The sequence below is a fragment of the Phocoena phocoena genome, chromosome 10 (genome assembly GCF_963924675.1).
Source record: "Phocoena phocoena chromosome 10, mPhoPho1.1, whole genome shotgun sequence".
NCBI classification, from domain to species: Eukaryota; Metazoa; Chordata; class Mammalia; order Artiodactyla; family Phocoenidae; genus Phocoena; species Phocoena phocoena.
The window spans coordinates 4,983,929-5,001,591 of record NC_089228.1 but is presented as its reverse complement, the minus strand read 5'-3'; the positions used below and the strand labels follow the sequence as shown (position 1 = coordinate 5,001,591).

Sequence of the window (17,663 nt, the reverse complement as noted above, 5' to 3'; positions counted from 1 at the left end):
GATGAGGGAAGAACTCACAAGTGCATGCAAGTGGCTGGTTATGATTTTAAATCTTGGGTTGAACAATGGGCTCATGTGTGATAATTATTATGTTTTATAGTTACATGTATTTCCTACATGTTTGTAACTATTACCTCTAATAAGATAGCAACAAAAACTGAAAGGAAAGGAGTGTGCCAGTGGCCTTGTAATATCTCAGTCATAGTTTAGAATCACAAAATATCAGAGATGGCCTAGAAAGGAAGTTAAATGACACACATATTTACTCAACATATTTTAATGTAGCACTGTTGTTGGCGTTTGGGTTACATCTAGGGGCATAAGAGACCATCCCTTCTCCCAGGGAGCTCCCAAGTTTAGTTGGACAGTAGGGGAAGAGCAGAAAATAAACATAAATATAATAAGTAAATTATATGATATGTTAGGAAGTCATAAAGGCTGTTGGGAAAAAAGAAGAGCAGAGTAAAGGAGAACAAGAACTGCCAAGGAGAGTTGGGGACAGGGACAGGCCACAGTATGAAATAAGATAGATAAGCCTCGCTGAGAAGTCGAGGTGTTAGCACAACTTGAAGGCAGTGAGGGAAACAGGCAGTTGTGTATTTAGAGCAAGAGCTTTTCTTCATGAGAGAAAGAAGTTGAGAGTGACTTCAAGGTTGGAGTTGTATCAGCTGAGATAGAGAGAGCTGCAGTGAAATAAGCTTGCAGGGTATGATTAGGACTTCACAGTTGGACCTGCTGGGTTAGAGATGGTGTTAGATTTCCAAGTGAAGATGTCAAGTAAGCAGCTGAACATACTTGCCTAGAGTTCAAGGTAGAAATCTGGAGAAAGTCCAAGTGCATGTCAGTGGTAGAGTCAGTCCTAATTCATTGCTTTTTGTGTCAAACAGGGCCAGATAAATTTGAAAGAATTAAGAAGCGAGTTTCATGAAGATGAGCACAATAGAAACGAGTAGGAATATTCTGAACAATAACAAAAAAAATGGAGGAAGAAAATGTTTCTCATTAGAATTCTTTTCCTGGTCTTTCAAAACTAGGTAAATGTAATAGAATTCAGTTAGCCTCAAATGGACATATTTGCTATTTTGAGATAGCTGTCAATTTTCTGAGGATTTATGTATTACTTCTCATGTTATTTTCTGTTATCTCTTCTTGTTTGTAGGCTACAGCGATTATGGAGCACTCTTTCAAATGCATAAATAAATGAAACCAATTCTGTAGGAAATTATGCAACATAGAGAATTCCAAAAAATTACCCACATGTGGATTTCTCTTGGCCCTGCTCATGTTTTAGATGAAACGACTATAACTTTGCCAAACTGCTTATAGCACAATTATAAGGCTGGGGCATGCTGCTGGAATGATTTACAGAGAGACTGGACTGATTACATGGTGTTTTATTTGCATTACATTAAATCCAGAGCACTTCTTAGAGCGTGCTGAAATCCAGATGTAGAGCCAAGATGCATTCAATGACATCAGTGGGTTGTGGTCACTGTCTAAGAGCTAAAAAAAGGATACTGGAGATCCTCTGGTTCTTTATATTATAGCAGAGAAAACTGGGAGAGATTAAGTGATTTATCTAAAGTCACCAGTGACAGAATGGGTCAAGAACCTACCTTAGCCTCTGATACCCAGGCTAGTGTACCTTTAGCCATTGTCACAAACGCTCAAAATTTGCTTCCTTTTTTTCCATATCCCTTTGCAGGGTTTCTTCCGGAGGACAATCAGATTGAAGCTTATTTATGATAGGTGTGATCTTAACTGTCGGATCCACAAAAAAAGTAGAAATAAATGTCAGTACTGTCGTTTTCAGAAGTGCCTTGCTGTGGGGATGTCTCATAATGGTAAGTGAACCCTTAGTGCCACATACTTTACTATTCTCATTATGGCTGCCAGATCAGTAGATGTGAGGGCCGTTGCCGAAAACATGTACAGTTTTTCCACCGATTGCCAGATTTCAGAATACTGCATGCTGATAAAACGTTTCTCAATTAGGTCAGAATTTTTCAGCTTTAAATGTGAATCCTTCTCTCTTATAGTTGAGCATCTGCCATGATGGGAGAAAAGACTGGGAAATCTGGGAGATAATGGAAGTAACTGTAGTATTCTGAAACAAATGTAATGATAGTTGCGGTTAAATTTTTGTGTTGCTTTAATAGTATTAAAAACAGATTATACTTTACTTATATATATCAGTAGTTTCTACTTTTATTTTTTTTTAATTTTGGGGGGTAGAGTTGATTTACAAATTTGTGTTAGCTTCAGGTAGACAGCAAAGTGAATCATCAGTTATACATGTACATATATCCACTCTTTTTTTTTTTTTTTTTTTAGATTCTTTTCCCATATAGGCCATTACAGAGTATTGAGTAGAGTTCCCTGTGCTATACAGCAGGTTCTTATTCGTTATCTATTTTATATATAGTAGTTTCTACTTTTAATGTAAGAAAATTCTGATTTCTGGATACGGAACTGAAGTGGTATATCAGAATTTAGATATATGTCCTTTTTTCTCTTTACTATGCAGAAATGAGTAGAACACTCTTCTTGACCTTATGCAGCATACAATTTGTGGTTTAAGCAAATATTTTAAAGTTTCACAAAACTTCAGTATCCATAGTAACATAAGAGAGTAAAACTTTCTACTTTTTAAACCTGTATCTAAAGTCAGGCTTATGATTTGGGATGTCGACTTGAGGGAAGGACTGTAGATGACCCACGTTTTCACGAACTGTAGCACTAACTCAGTAACATCATGGAAGACAGCGCTGTTTGAAGAAATAGTTCTTAATTTGGCTCTCATTGGTTGGCTCACAAAAAATAATTTTGATGTAATTTGGTAGTATTATATTTGTCAAGAATTAGTCAGTTCTTTCCAAAATAATTATGGGTTCAAGAGATATGAAATGCCAAAGTAATCAAATTAAATCCAAAGTCTCATGTCATCATATACCCTGGTTTTTTTTTTTTTTCTTTTACCTCTTCCTCTCTCAAAACTAATCTGGTAAGAAGATACAATATTTAAAGTCAGTCTTCATCTATAAGGACTCCAAAGCATCTGTGAAAATTAAATTTTTGTTCCATCATGCAGATGTTTGGTTTTTATAGCAGAAATCAAGATATTTGGGAATCACTAATTGAACTGATCTACCCTTTAAAAATAGTTTAAAAAATTATATTTGTATCATAATATGGGGTCATTTCCTCTAAAGGCAAGAATGTATTTTGAATAGATCCATCAGCTATACTAGACAGGATGGAAATTTGGTCCAACTTTCCTCAACAGTTGATTATATCTGCTGTGTATACAGCTGCAGTCATTAATTGCAAGATAATTTGCTGGTTTAATTCCATCAGTTTCCTTTTTATTTCAGACTTCATAAAACATAAGGGTCTTTACCAATTTTCAGTTCAACGGTTCTATTTTAGGTGATGCAATCAAGTTGCAATAAACTTTTTTTTTTTTTTTTTTGGGCTGCATTGGGTCTTCGTTGATGCACGCAGGCTTTCTCTGGTTGTGGCGAGCAGGGGCTACTCTTTGTTGTGGTGCACAGACTTCTCATTGCAGTGGCTTCTCCCGTTGCAGAGCACAGGCTCTAGGCACACGGTTTCAGTAGTTGTGCCATGCGGGCTCAGTAGTTGTGGCTCACGGGTTCTAGAGCACAGGCTCAGTAGTAGTTGTGGCGCACAGGCTTAGTTGCTCTGCGGCATGTGGGATCTTCCTGGACCAGGGCTCAAACCCGTGTCCCTTGCATTGGCAGGCAGATTCTTAAGCACTGTGCCACCAGGGAAGCCCTCAATAAACTTATTTTATCTTTATGAAGGAATCCTTGACTTTAAGGTCATTATTACTAAGACTGCCTAGGAAAGGAGACCAGTTTTGCTTTTAATGCTATTTATTTTTTCGTCCTTTAAAAATTGTCACTTTTCATATTGAAGAAAAATATATTTCCTAGTGCTTGCACACATTCACATAAAATATATCTCCTATTTCTTATTATTTATTTATAAGCAAATAATATTTAAAGTCCAACCTATATAGTATTGATGGTATAATTTTATCTTTCCAGAAAAGTCAAAGAAAGCTATCATGAACTTGATAATAAGGTCATCTTTTGACTTGTTATGACAATTAGCTTACTCTATTCAGAGAGAGGAGCAGTCTTAGTAGAGTGTTTGGTTAGTTCATGCACAGGCAAAAAGAAAGAAAGAAAGGTCAGGGGCAGGGAGAGAGAGAGAGAGAGAGGGAGAGAGAGGGAGGGAGGGAGGGAGAGAGAGAGAGAGAAAAAGAAAGAAAGAAAGAAAGAAAAATTAAATGTCATGGCATCAAACACATGCAGTTCAGCATTTACAGGATTGCAAACATGACTAAGAAAATCCCTTTTCATTGGTTTTGATGGGAACGGGTTACACAGAAAAGAAAACATCCATCTGATCTATACACATGAAGGGGAACTCAACAAGTAGGTTTTGATTAGTTTTGTCTATTATCCTGATGAAGGAAACATTTCCAAATACAAAGTTTTCTAGGATATTGTAGTAACTACTTAAAATTCCTTGCTCTGGCCATTGTGAGGCCAACAGTAATGAGGTTTCCGTTCTTATAGAAAGTCTTTTTCTTAGTGGTTTGTGTGAATGGACCTCAATGTAATAACTGACCAACTTATCAAAAGAGGTTTCTAGGGTTATACCCAGATCAGCTCCTTTTTTTTTCTTTTAATACTTTTTTTGGTATTTTCTTTTTTTTAATTTATTTTTATTTTATTTTATATTAATATTTTATATAAATATTTATTTTATTTTTGGCTGTATTGGGTGTTCCATTGCTGTGCGCGGGCTTTCTCTAGTTGCAGCGAGCAGGGGCTACTCTTCATTGCCGTGCACGGACTTCTCATTGCAGTGGCTTCTCTTGTTGCAGAGCACGGGCTCTAGGAGCGCAGGCTCAGTAGTTGTGGTGCGCGGGCTTCAGTAGTTGTGGCTCTCAGGCTCTAGGAGCGCGGGCTTCAGTAATTGTGGTGCATGGGCTTAGCTGCCCCGCGGCATGTGGGATCTTCCCAGTCCTGGACTCTAACCTGTGTCCCCTGCATTGGCAGGTGGGTTCTTAACCAGTGTGCCACGAGGGAAGCCCCCAAGATCAGCTCCTTGCTATTCACAGTACACACGAGAAGAAATAAACATCCCCCAAAGTGAATTCTCTCCTTTCTGTGTTACTTTTACTTCTGCTCTTTGGTCTCTCTGTTCAGTCCCTTCAGTGAATTTAGCTTCCCGGTTAGCCATCTGCTCCCACCTTTGAAGGAGACTTTGAAGTCACCTTCAAGGATCCCTAGGGACTCTGGGAACTATTGTTGGAAAATCACTAAAATCAATGATTGCGGGCTTCACTGGTGGCACAGTGGTTAAGAACCCGCCTGCCAATGATGCAGGCGACACAGGTTCGAGCCCTGGTCCGGGAAGATCCCATATGCCGCAGAGCAGCGAATCCCGTGCACCACAACTACTGAGCCTGTGCTCTAGAGCCTACGAGCCACAGCTACTGAGCCTGTGTGCCACAACTACTGAAGCCCACGCACCTAGAGCCCTTGCTCCACAACAAGAGAAGCCACCGCAATGAGAAGCCTATGCACCACAACGAAGAGTAGCCCCCACTCGCCACAACTAGAGAAAGCCCGGGCACAGCAGCAAAGACCCAGTGCAACCAAAAATAAAAAATAATAAATTAATTTTTTAAAAATCAGTGATTGCTAAGTCCTTTCAACTTTGAAAATTCTGTGATTCTATGTAACTCAAACAACCTACCTCACTTTTCAACCAGCTAGTCCATGTCTTACAATGCCACAGTCTTCCAAATATCTAGATATCTGTCATTTACCTGAATTTAAAAGTTTCCACCTATATGTTTTTCATATGCCTGAATCAGGTCTCCCATATGTTCTGATCAATTCCTCAGTATGTTTGATGATCTCATAACGATGTAACCCCAGAGTACAAATCCAGGGCAGTCTGGGGTAGGGAAAGTATAAATGGTATATTTGATTAATGGTTCATGGTACATGGTTCCATCTTCAAATGGAACTTTCATTTTGACTGTGACATGTAGTCTAAACATCGTAGAAGGACATGATTTCAGAATTCTTCCATGTGGATACATAGTTGTTTCTCAAATATCCAGCATTAGGTAGAAGAAGCACCCAGGTGTTGGATTGATACGTTTTGGGAAGAAAGTTTTTATTTTTCTATAATGATCAAGATAAACGAAGTTCCACTTATTTTGGTATTTAACAATCCATCATTTCTAGACCATGGTTCAATCCTGCTGACGGCTCCGAAGTCTTCCTGCGTTGTCCCGAACACAGTCAGCTCAATGCCCTGTCTAGACACCACCTGTAGAGGAAAGCTCTAAGCCAAAGGAAAGCAGAAATAAAGAACCAAATTCCTAAGTGATCATTGTGTCAGCTACTACTTGTTTTACACTTTGAAATAGGGATGCTGGTATCCCTGTAGAATCTTAATAAAAATACTCTTGTATATTAATGTTGCTTCTTCAGTCAAATGGATACTCATACACATTTTTATAGTTTTTCAAAGTACAATTTGTGTTTTGAAGTCCTACTGTCAAGATCCCTGACATTAATCATATTTTTTAAATGTGTCCTCTTTATTTTTAATAGGATAATTTAGTCATTAAGAATTTTTTTTTTTTTTTTTTTACGTTATGTGGGCCTCTCACTGTTGTGGCCTCTCCCGTTGCGGAGCACAGGCTCCAGACGCGCAGGCTTAGTGGCCGTGGCTCACGGGCCCAGCCGCTCCACGCGGCATGTGGGATCTTCCCGGACCGGGGTACGAACCCGTGTCCCCTGCATCGGCAGGCGGACTCTCAACCACTGCACCACCAGGGAAGCCCAGTCGTTAAGAATTTTGACTAGAGAATATTTTCGTATGCTTTTCGTATGAACTAAATAATAATAAGTTTAGGGTGTGCATTTTTTTAAAAATCTGAAGCAAAGAAGAGTTGACTTATATTACTTATGAGTCATGCAGCTAGGTTTCCCCATACCATTCAGTTTGGACAAAAATAATAATTTTTATAAATATAAAAAGTTAGTGAAACCTTAGCTTTACTGATTAGGATATCCTATTATATAAATGATGGATTTTTTTTTCTTTTATTGAAAAAAAAGCGACATCTTTCAAAATAATTTTTTAGCAGCTTCATAAAATGCTAGCAAAATGGTTTCACAGATTTTTGTGGCATTTAGCATTTATAAGGTAGGCCTCTCCTTCCTTGTAAACAGAAGCACTATGTATGTTGCAAAAAAAAAAAAAGCCTGAATGGCAGATAAATTTAAACTGCAACATGTTACTTTTTGTTCCTTTCATCTTCTTTGTGGTGTGAGGAAAAATTACCCAAATGTTACCTTTCAGAAAATATAACAAAGTAAAAAGTCCTAAAGGAGCTGTGGTACTTATACCTGCAGGGTATTCATTACTGCCCATAATCTAGCCTTCACCTCCTTTTCCCTCTGCTGCCCTTTCCACTTACATTTCAGACAAACTGCGTACTTTGCTGTTCCTGCAAAGTGCCCTGTGGTAGAATGCCTCTGGGGCTCTGCGTCTTGTGTCCTTCCGTCCCCTGTCAAAATCCTATGTGGTGCTGAAGGCCCAGTTCAAAAGCCTTCTTTTCCATCCGACTTCTAATTCCCTATTCTTCCTCTTCTGCGTGTTTCTTACCTTTCCTGTAGCACCACATTCTTATAAAGCGAGGGAGTGATGAGACCTATATTACCAAAAACCAAACTACTGACAGCTCAAAAGGAGAAGTTAGGGAAAAATCGGGGACAACCATCAGGAGACCAGTGCAGTATTGTGATCTAAAACATTGGGAACGGTGAGACGAAATGGCATTGAGAGAAATCTCTCAGCAGTGACCAATGAATACAAGTGTCCGAGGAGAGAGGGGTTGTCAGAGATTATTTGAGGTGTCTAGTTTGGGTGATAGAGTGAATTAATCAAGAAAGGAACACAGTAAGAGGAGACAGTTTGGAGGGGAGAATGAAAAGTTTGATTTTATGTTGCATTTGAGGTATTTGTGGAATATCCAGCATCCATGTGCAAAGGAACACAGTAAGAAGTGAATAATAAGGGACCAAATCTCAGGGAAGAGAGGGCAGGAGTCATTAGCACGTTTTCTGAGTTAGAGAGAAGATCCAACTAGGAATAGCAGAATATAAGTGAAGGAAGAGGCACCGTCAAAGACGTCTGGAATATAGCAGGCAGAAAGATAGGAGAGCCAGAAAAGCACAAACCAGTGTGAGAAAACTTTGAAATAAGAGGGTGGAGAAAGTCAACAGTATTAACGGCTGGGAGGAAGCTGGGAAGCTCAAGCAGAATGAGCACTTAGAAGAGGCCCCTAGATCTGACTGTGAGGAAAGCTTTGGATCCTTTTTTTTTTTTTTTTTTTTTTGTGGCTCCGGACTCACAGGCTCAGTGGCCATGGCGTATGGGCCCAGCCACTCCACAGCATGTGGGATCTTCCCGGACCAGGGCGCAAACCCGTGTCCCCTGCATCGGCAGGCGGACTCCCAACCACTGCACCACCAGGGAAGCCCCTGGATCCTTTTAAGAGCGAAGTTTTGGTGAATTTAAATGAGGAAAACTAGATTGCAGTGGGTTGGGAAGTAAATAGTAAGACAGAAAGGGGAAGACGACTCTTTTCAATAAGTCCAGTGGTGGAGGAAAGAGCATGAGGGGGAGATCATGCCAGGGTCAGAAGCTTAAACTCGGCTTAGGTGGAAAGGAAGGAGCTCGTAAAGAGCGGTACATGAGAGAGAGAATAATCCGTGTATATTTAGGCTCCTTTATATCTGGGATCTCCTAGACGCGTCCCTTTCATCCTTGTGTCTCCCAGTCCAGTCTGTCAAGCCAGTGTCTTCCATCAAACAGGTGTTCAGTGAGTGAATTAAATGTTGTCAAGTAAGACTTCAGGGTCAGGAGATGAGGCTGTCGTGTCTTGCTCATCTCGACCTTGGAAAGAAACCTAGGCAAGTGTTTAAATATTCTTTACACATAGTTTGAAAAATGTTACCCCAACTTAAAAATTAATAATGGCGATAAGGCTGCTCCTTGTTTTACTTTAAAGGAGCTGGAAAATAAAGCGATAGTTATTAGGTTGCCAAATCCTGCAGAACCTCTAAATGCGTACATTTTTTTTTTTCCTCAAGAAAGAGAGGTGGAAAAACATAAGTTATTGGCAACAGTCATATGAAAAGCAATAGTGTTGTATAAGTCTCGTTTACAGGCTGCAGCTGTTACAAAATCAGCATGTTAAAAGTGGAAAACTGACCGTGAGACGAAGCCTTACTCATTGTCAAAAGCCTGATATGACTGCAAGTTCACCCCTTAGATGTTAAAGGACAAAAACATTTTTAATAAGACTCAACTTAATTCATTTGCCCCCCCATGTTCATTACAGCATTATTTACAATAGCCAAGAAATGGAAACAACCTAAGTGTCCATTGATGAACGAAAGGATAAAAGAAGTTGTGATGTATATATATATACAATAACGCAGTCATTCATCCTGCCGTTTCTTTTCCTCTGTAGCCATCAGGTTTGGGCGGATGCCACAGGCCGAGAAGGAGAAGCTGTTGGCAGAGATCTCCAGTGATATCGACCAGCTGAACCCAGAGTCTGCTGATCTCCGGGCCCTGGCAAAACATTTGTATGACTCGTACATAAAGTCCTTCCCGCTGACGAAAGCAAAGGCGAGGGCGATCTTGACAGGAAAGACAACAGACAAATCAGTTAGTTCTCTTCTACTGTCTTCATTTGGGGTGGCTGGGTTTGTTGTTGTTGTTTTCCCTTTGAGTAAATGAGTTACCATGTTACACACAGACACACACACACACATGCGGGAGTACCGCTCAGCTGTTGGCTGGTACCTACCACAGGCTGAGTCTGAAACAGAGGAAAGGAAGTGTTTTCAGATAGGGTAAGTAAACATTTTGAAAAGGGAAAAACTCCTTCAAGTTCTCCTAATAAAATTTTTGAGAATAGTGTAAAAAGGTACAGGTCATCTTAACTTGAACAAATGAACTCTGACCTCCCTCGTCCCACCACGCTCTTTCAGGATCCATGTCTTTTCTTGGCATCAAAATAACTGGCCACATCTATATGCCTTCAAACAGCTCTGCTTTTCTCTGGGAAGGGCCTGACCTAGGTCTGGAAAAGGTAGTTAATCCCATTATTGTATCATTCAGAACTACTCAAATTACCTCTTAGAAGTTCTCCCTGGGGTATAAAAATACATTTCAGGTATTACATCACTTTTCTTTCCTTGCAGCACTGTCCTGATTATTCCTGGGAACTGGAAGCTCTGTCCTTTTATTGTGTGTATGAATTTTATCTTCTTGGAGGCTCTGAGCAGCCAGGCCTACCCCAATGCATTCTCAGACATCTGCAGGCACACTGATGACCACTGTTTAGGAAACCCAGAGTGGGTTATAATGGTGATTGAGTCACGTTTTCTAAGAAGCAAAATGCTTCCCTGATAGGAACCTGAGAAAGCAACTTGGAATTATATTAAAACAAAATATAACTGTGCCTGAATTCTGGTCCCAATTCTGCCATCAACTTGCACTGTGACCTGGGTCACATCTCTGTACCGCAGTTTTCACAGGTAGGGTCTGACTCTGAGTATATCTGCAGCAGCTTCCTAGGGTAGTAAGAGCCACAGAACATTCAGAAGACACTGTCCCAGCCCCTGAAAGCCTTCTTATGCTGTCGTTTATTTTCAAATGAACCCCCGCAGGAAAGGTGTGCAATTACTGGACAGAAATGTGTAACTCTTTCCCCACTCAGTTATATTTTGGGAAAAGTTTTATCACCTGTTAATGTATTTTGATGACTATCTCAAGATGGGGTTCCCCCCCCCCTTTTAGCTAAACCGTAAGAGTAGAATCAGCTAATAGAAAAAGAAAACTTCTGTGGGATATTGCTGCGTTAAAAGCCAAATATCAAGAAGGGCAGTAGGTTTTCTGACAGTATTATACCTGTATCCAGCTGTTTATAATTTTTTTTAATTCTTGCGTATTTATTATGTTCAAGACCCATGACCACCTTACAGCTGCTGTTATTATCCTCTTTTTAAAGATGAGGAAACTGAAGTCCAGAGAGGTTGAAAACTTTGCCCTGAGGTCCCAGAGTTAGCATGTGGAAGAAGCGACACCGGAACGCAGGCCCTGTGCCTCCCACTCGGGTGCGTTCTCCTCCCTGAAGCCAGTCCTGCCCATCGGCCAGCAGTGGCCAGGCTGACATAGACACTGTGGAAGTTTCACCTTGGGAAAGCATTCTGAGTTACGGTTTATTTTTATGAATATTTAGAATGACAGGAATTGTCCACCTTGTTCTGCTGTCCCAGTACATTCACAGTCAGGGAATTTTCCTTTTGCTGTTTTGTTCTTGAATTCTAGTGAGGAGGGCTGCTGTCTTCTATAGGGCAGGGCAACGGAGTATAGGTCATAGTAAAGCTGAGTCTACGTGTTTTTTAAATGAAAAGATCAGGGCACAGCAAAACAAAAGCAAATGACCTCAAACAAAGTAAACCGTGTTCATTTAAAGGTAGAGAAACAAACGGAAGATCAGGGTGACACAGCCAAATAGGGTTAACAATTGAAGGCAGCTTGCGCCAGCTCGCTGAGAGCCCATGTGGGACAGGGAACCTAACCGGAGACCCTGAGCTGGGAGAGGCTTGATGACAGGGGGACAGCCCAGAGCACAGTGTTTACTCCACAGTTTGCCTTGGGCCATTTAGTTTCCAGGAACTGCTTTCTCACCTTCTTTTAATCTCCCAATCCAGACCTGCAGTCCACACTGGAAATCCTATTAATTTAATAGTACCTGAAAGATAAGAGGAAAGCGTTTAAAAAGCAAATTTCCTCAGCAGTCAAGATTTCAAATTTACACTCCCAGTGGCCAGCATACTGTTCAGTGTGTGACCCAGGGGCCACAGCCCGATCCACTGTAAATCACTTTAAAAGCTCACTCCAGTTGACTCCTTGGCTCTAAATCTTTGAGTTGAAACTAAGGTAATTGTAGACTTTTTATGGGGTAAATAGGTATTAAGCTTTTTTAAGGGAAAGGGCTGCAAAATGCTTGATTATAGGCTTCTCAAGTTTGTCCTTTTTCCCTCTGTAGTAACTAGGACTGTGCTTTGTGTTACTCAGAACGTATCTGCTTAATTGAATTAAAAGCTGCTGCCTAGGGCTTCCCTGGTGGCACAGTGGTTGGGAGTCCGCCTGCCGATGCAGGGGACACGGGTTCGTGCCCCGGTCCGGGAGGATCCCACGTGCCGCGGAGTGGCTGGCTGGGCGCGTGAGCCATGGCCGCTGAGCCTGCGCGTCCAGAGCCAGTGCTCCGTGTAACGGGAGAGGCCACGACAGTGAGAGGCCCGCGTACAGCAAAAAAAAAAAAAAGCTGATGCCTATGCCCTTGGAAATTCTGGACTTTCATCAGAGGGTCTCTAACCCAAGATTTTCCCACCAACCCGGGCACCATTAAAGATCGGGATAGAGGCAAAATTGCCTCTTGTCAGGGTCTGGGAAGGAAAACGAGACTGGGCCAAATCAGAATAGTCCATCCCCTGATTACACAAAACTGCAATAGAATTGTTTGGCGCTCTCTTTTCTCCTTATCTTGCAAAATCAAATTAAGCACTAGTGGAAAGAAATAGTTCAGAGAGGAATATGCGAAAGGGAAAAAAAATCAAAATGTGACTTCCAGTGAGACCAGAGATTTCTTCTTTATCTTACGTGGTCATGTTATTCCTTTGATGTTGTCAAGTAAGACAGGGCTTACTTGACAGGGCTGTTATGTTATCACTTGCCCAGGACTTTTGAAAGATAAGATTTGCATTGATAGGAGAACGTTTGCAGAAGTGTGGACCCTGGAGAAGGTGGGGCATGTGGAAGAGGGGCTGTGGCTGGTGCGATAGAGCCGTTTGCGTCTCACTATACACCCTGCTTGAACTGATGTCGTTAGGGTTGGTTCAGTCAAGCCTGGGGGAGGCTACTCACCATAGTGGATGGATGACCAGTTACCCAGAACCTTTGGGAAAGGAAACGACTTTACTGAAGAGGCCATTCTTTAAATTTATCTTCCTGCTCCTTTTAACCATTGCTTAGGCCCAGCTGCAGCATTTGCCTCCAGGCCAACCAGCGCTTCTCCCTTTCCCACTAAACTCTCTTCTATCTCTTATTCGCTGGTGCCACCTTGCAGAACAGAACAGATAAATGAACCAGATAAATTAAATGCCCCTTGTCCCCTCCTATCTTTTTAACTTAGATATCGTATCTTTGGGATATGATTGGCCCTACTTTCGTTGTCTTGCCGCAAAGAATAATGCTTGGGAACTTTAGGCTTAGGGAAAGATGGGAAATGGACTCACTGGATGTGGAACACCGGAGAAGAAATTTTAGGAGCACTTGGCCTTTTAGCCACCCTCAGATAGGAGTAGCACTGACTGTCCTCAGTCTACTTCCCTTTCAATGGCTTGTTCCAGCCCAGCCCCTTCTTTGAGAGATCCTACTGAACTCTAAAAACCACAGATATGCTAGAGCGAGGGTGCTTATCTCCTGAAGGCAACCTGAGAACTGAATGGACTTTGGAAGTTCCCAGTGTTTGACTACTCCCCTGATGCGATGATCACACTGGGTGTGTCAGTGTCACGTGATCCCATGTTTGTTGATGAAAATAAACAGAGAGTGGTTTTCAAAAACCATCTTCAGTGCCATGGTTTGTCATAAAACAATAAATAGAAAAACCCTTGGTGTGTCTTCCAACTTTTCACTCCATATCTGAGACATGGTGAGGCCCTCCTGGCTGCACTCTGTCTGCAAACAAGGAATAAAGCTTGTTATTTGTACTGTATTGGACTTTGGGTCCCAAAGCATCCCACTGCTTATGATGGATCTATGTGGAGTCACTGTTTTAATAATTACAGGAGCAAACTGGTGCCATCATAAAAACAGTTCTTCTAAATAGTGTGTGAAATATGAACCTTGCAAATAGTAAAACCAGTATTGAAATGTAAACTTTTGTGAAAACAGTTCTGTACCCATTTAAATTTTCACATCCTAAAATTTACAAGGGCCCTCAAATCTGGTAACTCAAACTGTTGGAAAGATATCTGTCCTTTTAAATCCTACACTTAACAACTAAACAAAGTGTGGTCTCTTTCCCCCTTTCACTGTGGAAAAGCCTGAGTGAGCTGGAATTTGCTCCCCTGGGAAGAAAGATACCAAACAGACCCTCAGAGAAAAGAGCCTTAGAAACCACAGTATAAAGAGCAGGATGGTAGTGCTGATTTGTTTCCACGGTGACTAAAGAAGTTGGACTCCTGGAATCATTAATCCATATGTTCATATTAAAAAAATAAATTTCTTTATTTCCAGTACTGTCGGGAATATAGCTAAAGATATAAGAGATCTGAACCAATGGTGTTCTTTCAGACAATAAATTAAAAAGATAATATTCTATATAGTTAAGAAGAAAAGCATTTTAATTTTTTTTTCATTTTTTAATGATTAGACTCAGTTGGCCACTACCCTTGTTTGCCAGCTGAGTAACATTTTGGCCAGCAATAGACTTTTCTTTAAGAGCTGTGGCTATGTGCTGGTTCATTAGAGTGTGAATGATTCTTCGTATTAAGTTTTTATTTGTCTTAAATCTCTAAACCATGTAGGAAAACAAGATTACGTTTGAGAGACTTTCAAACTTAACTTCGATCATATACAGCACTTAATTGGCATCTCTAGGAAATAATAGTTCAAAGGACACTGCCTCCAAGATCCCGGCATGTAAGAGTTTAAAAGCTCCACTTCCTCCCAGAATAGTCATTGTATTTAAAAAAGCAAAAGTGGGGAAGTCATGTAGAAAGCAACAGAAAGAGAAAAGAATTAGTCATGAGTGAGGAGATCTGGTTTAGTGTTTGCTATAAATAGCTGTTTGACTTTGGAAAGTCTCGAGTTCAGTTTATTCATACATAGTCAGAGAATGATGATGTAGGTTATTTCTGAAGACCCTTTAGTTCTCTAAACCCCATGGTTCTCAACAAGAGGGAAATAGGAATGACAGGGGAGAAACCAGAAAGAAGTTGAGGAAACCCAACCAATGCATTTTGGATTAACATTCACCCAGTGGAGCTAATCAAGGAGAACCGTGTGTGTGTCTCAGAAGATGAAAAGTCAGTCAGAAGTATAAAAAGAAAGAAGAAAAGAAGATGAAGAAGATAGGCCCTAAGAATTCAATTTTCTTCCTTGAGCCTTTGCTCTAATCTGTCAGGAAAACTAAGACTACCAGGAGAGCCCCGAATTTCAATCTCCCAAATTGGAGAAGTCACCAGAATAATCTGTGCTTTCTTAGTTGATTTTCTCATTTATCTCCTCTAGCTTGCCAGTTTATTATTCAAAAGGAGCTGTAAACTTAGAGCATTCATGTGTAATCACTAAAACAACCTGTATATTAAAATGCTGCTGTTGTTGGACTACTAAGAAAAATATTGTTCTGTCTGTCCATTCAAAACAGTAAAGTTTTATTCCTCTACTTTGTTTTCATTAGTAAGCCAGCTTCCCCCATGATCTTTGTGTTATACATAACAGGTGTGCTATAGATCTAGAACTAATTTTAGTTATCTATAAAAACAGTACCCTTAATCCCATCCCGGTTTTGATACGTGGAGCCGTTTTTGAAAATCAAAACATATCAAAATAAATTACACTTGATGTATCTCTCCAAAGAAAACTAACTTCCTCTTACAGAAACCGTTTTGTTTCCCTGGAGAAACATTGTGTTCAAGTGCCATTTTCTTCATTCCATTCTGACCTTGTTCTGGAGTGTCCAAAATAGGAGAAGTACAAGCACTTGTAACAGCCAAAGGCCGACTCACCATGAAGCAAATGAAGCTTCAGGGCCTCTCCCTTGTGCTGAGCCCCTTCCAAGGCTCAAGAAAGGGCCTGAGCTATTTATTCTTACAATTTGTATTACTGAACCCAACAGTTGTTGTAAATGTCTTCAACAATCGTGTACCTTTCAGGCCCCACAAAGCCTGGATCTATCCCTGATAACATCCTAGACATAATTAAGCATTCTTTCCTGTTAAGGAGAGATGCTTATCTAGCCATTTGATACAGTGTCTGAAGGTAAATACATTGTTAGCCCCCAACTAAAAGTGTAAAATCATTAAGACCACATTTGAAGAGGATATGGTTCCTCTTAAAATGGCAGATCATCCAGTGATAACGGTGTAAGCTAATAGAGAATGTAAGACTTCCCTTTGCTTTGTAGAAAATACAGAAACATGGAAGTGAAGTGCATTTTATGGGGAATATTTTACCAGAAGTGTAATGTTAAATTCATGATCCAAGATAAACTCCACTGGCTGAATTCCACCCGTGGTTTTAAGAGGTCAGCCCTCTGCAAACCAGGTGGGCCACTCTCTGTTCGCTGTTTCAGGATAAGGAGGTCCCAGTGTGAAATGTGCAGGTGAAATGTTTGCAGTCTAAGAATTGGTGAATTGGTGGCGAAGAAAGGCAGATCTCTGGGCGGATCGTGTCCAATCACTCTTGCAGTTTGACAGATCCGCATGGGGGTTGAAAGAATCTATGCAGACTTCAGAAATGCAAGGAAAACAGCACAATCAGCTATGACGAGGAAAAACAAAGAAATCCACCTGGGATTCATTTGCATGTCAATACCCATAATTCTCTGCCGGTTCACGTTTTGAAAACGCTGAAGGGATCTTTTTTTTTAAAAAAAGAAAAGACTGGAATGGTTTGGCATGATGGTGGGGGCTGCTGATTCCTTTCTGTGTCCTTGAGTGTTTACCGCCAGGAAATCCTGACCAATGCCGATTGCCAAGGGGTTACCAAGTCACATTGTTGTTAAATTGAGAGAGAAAATTAGCAGGATTGTGCCCTATGTGCAACTCGCACAGAATTTCGAAAACAGGAACCCGGGGCTTTATATGAGGGGACAGGGGAAGTCAAGGGGAAGAGTCACAGGGTGATTTATCAGGGCATAGTTCCAGAGAAATTGCTTACATGGAGGTGGAAGAATTTGATGCATCCATTCTGTGCCAAGAAGCTGAGTGGTTGAGCTCATCCAAAAGTTGAAGTGGGCAGATCGAGGTACCGTCTTTTCATATGTGAAGAGGGGATGATGTTATATCCGTTGTTTTTGGTACTCGTAGAGGTGCAGGGGGACTCTGCAGGCACCGTCAGATTCTCATGGCAGTAAAGAAAGCCAGGCTCTTGTTAACGTAAATTATAATACGCTACAAAACTCCTGAAGGACAGACACGACCTCTCCCTAGGCTCTGTTAACATTTTCCTCATGATTAGAATGTGGCATTCTGGAGAAACTTAGCACGTGTTAACTGATGTGACTGTTTATCCACTCCGTCCTTTTTTTCCTCTCCCGGTAATAATATCAATCTGAAGTGGGAGCGGGCGGGCGGGGGGGGGGGGGGGGGGGGGGGAGCGAAATTCCCAAAAACATAGTAAGCACTCTTCACTCCTGGTTTCCTTGAAGACTTAGAGCCACCAGGCGAGGTTACTCTTGGGTTACTCACATCTGTCCTACTTTGTGGTTTTGTATTTGCTAAACAATA

At 40.9% G+C, this 17,663-nt stretch overlaps 1 protein-coding gene across 6 annotated transcripts in view; it reads left to right on the top strand.

Annotated features, from left to right (window-relative positions):
• Positions 1-17,663, top strand: part of PPARG (peroxisome proliferator activated receptor gamma) — a 130,099-nt gene that overhangs the window by 93,547 nt on the left and 18,889 nt on the right. For 5 of the 6 annotated variants that reach the window (XM_065886489.1, XM_065886490.1, XM_065886488.1 and 2 more), the window contains 2 exons: positions 1,706-1,844; positions 9,602-9,801. In XM_065886489.1, the coding sequence (XP_065742561.1) occupies positions 1,706-1,844; positions 9,602-9,801 (339 nt within the window). Of the gene's footprint in view, positions 1-1,705; positions 1,845-9,601; positions 9,802-17,663 lie in introns of those variants that run through there. The other variant, XM_065886492.1, reaches the window with a different exon arrangement.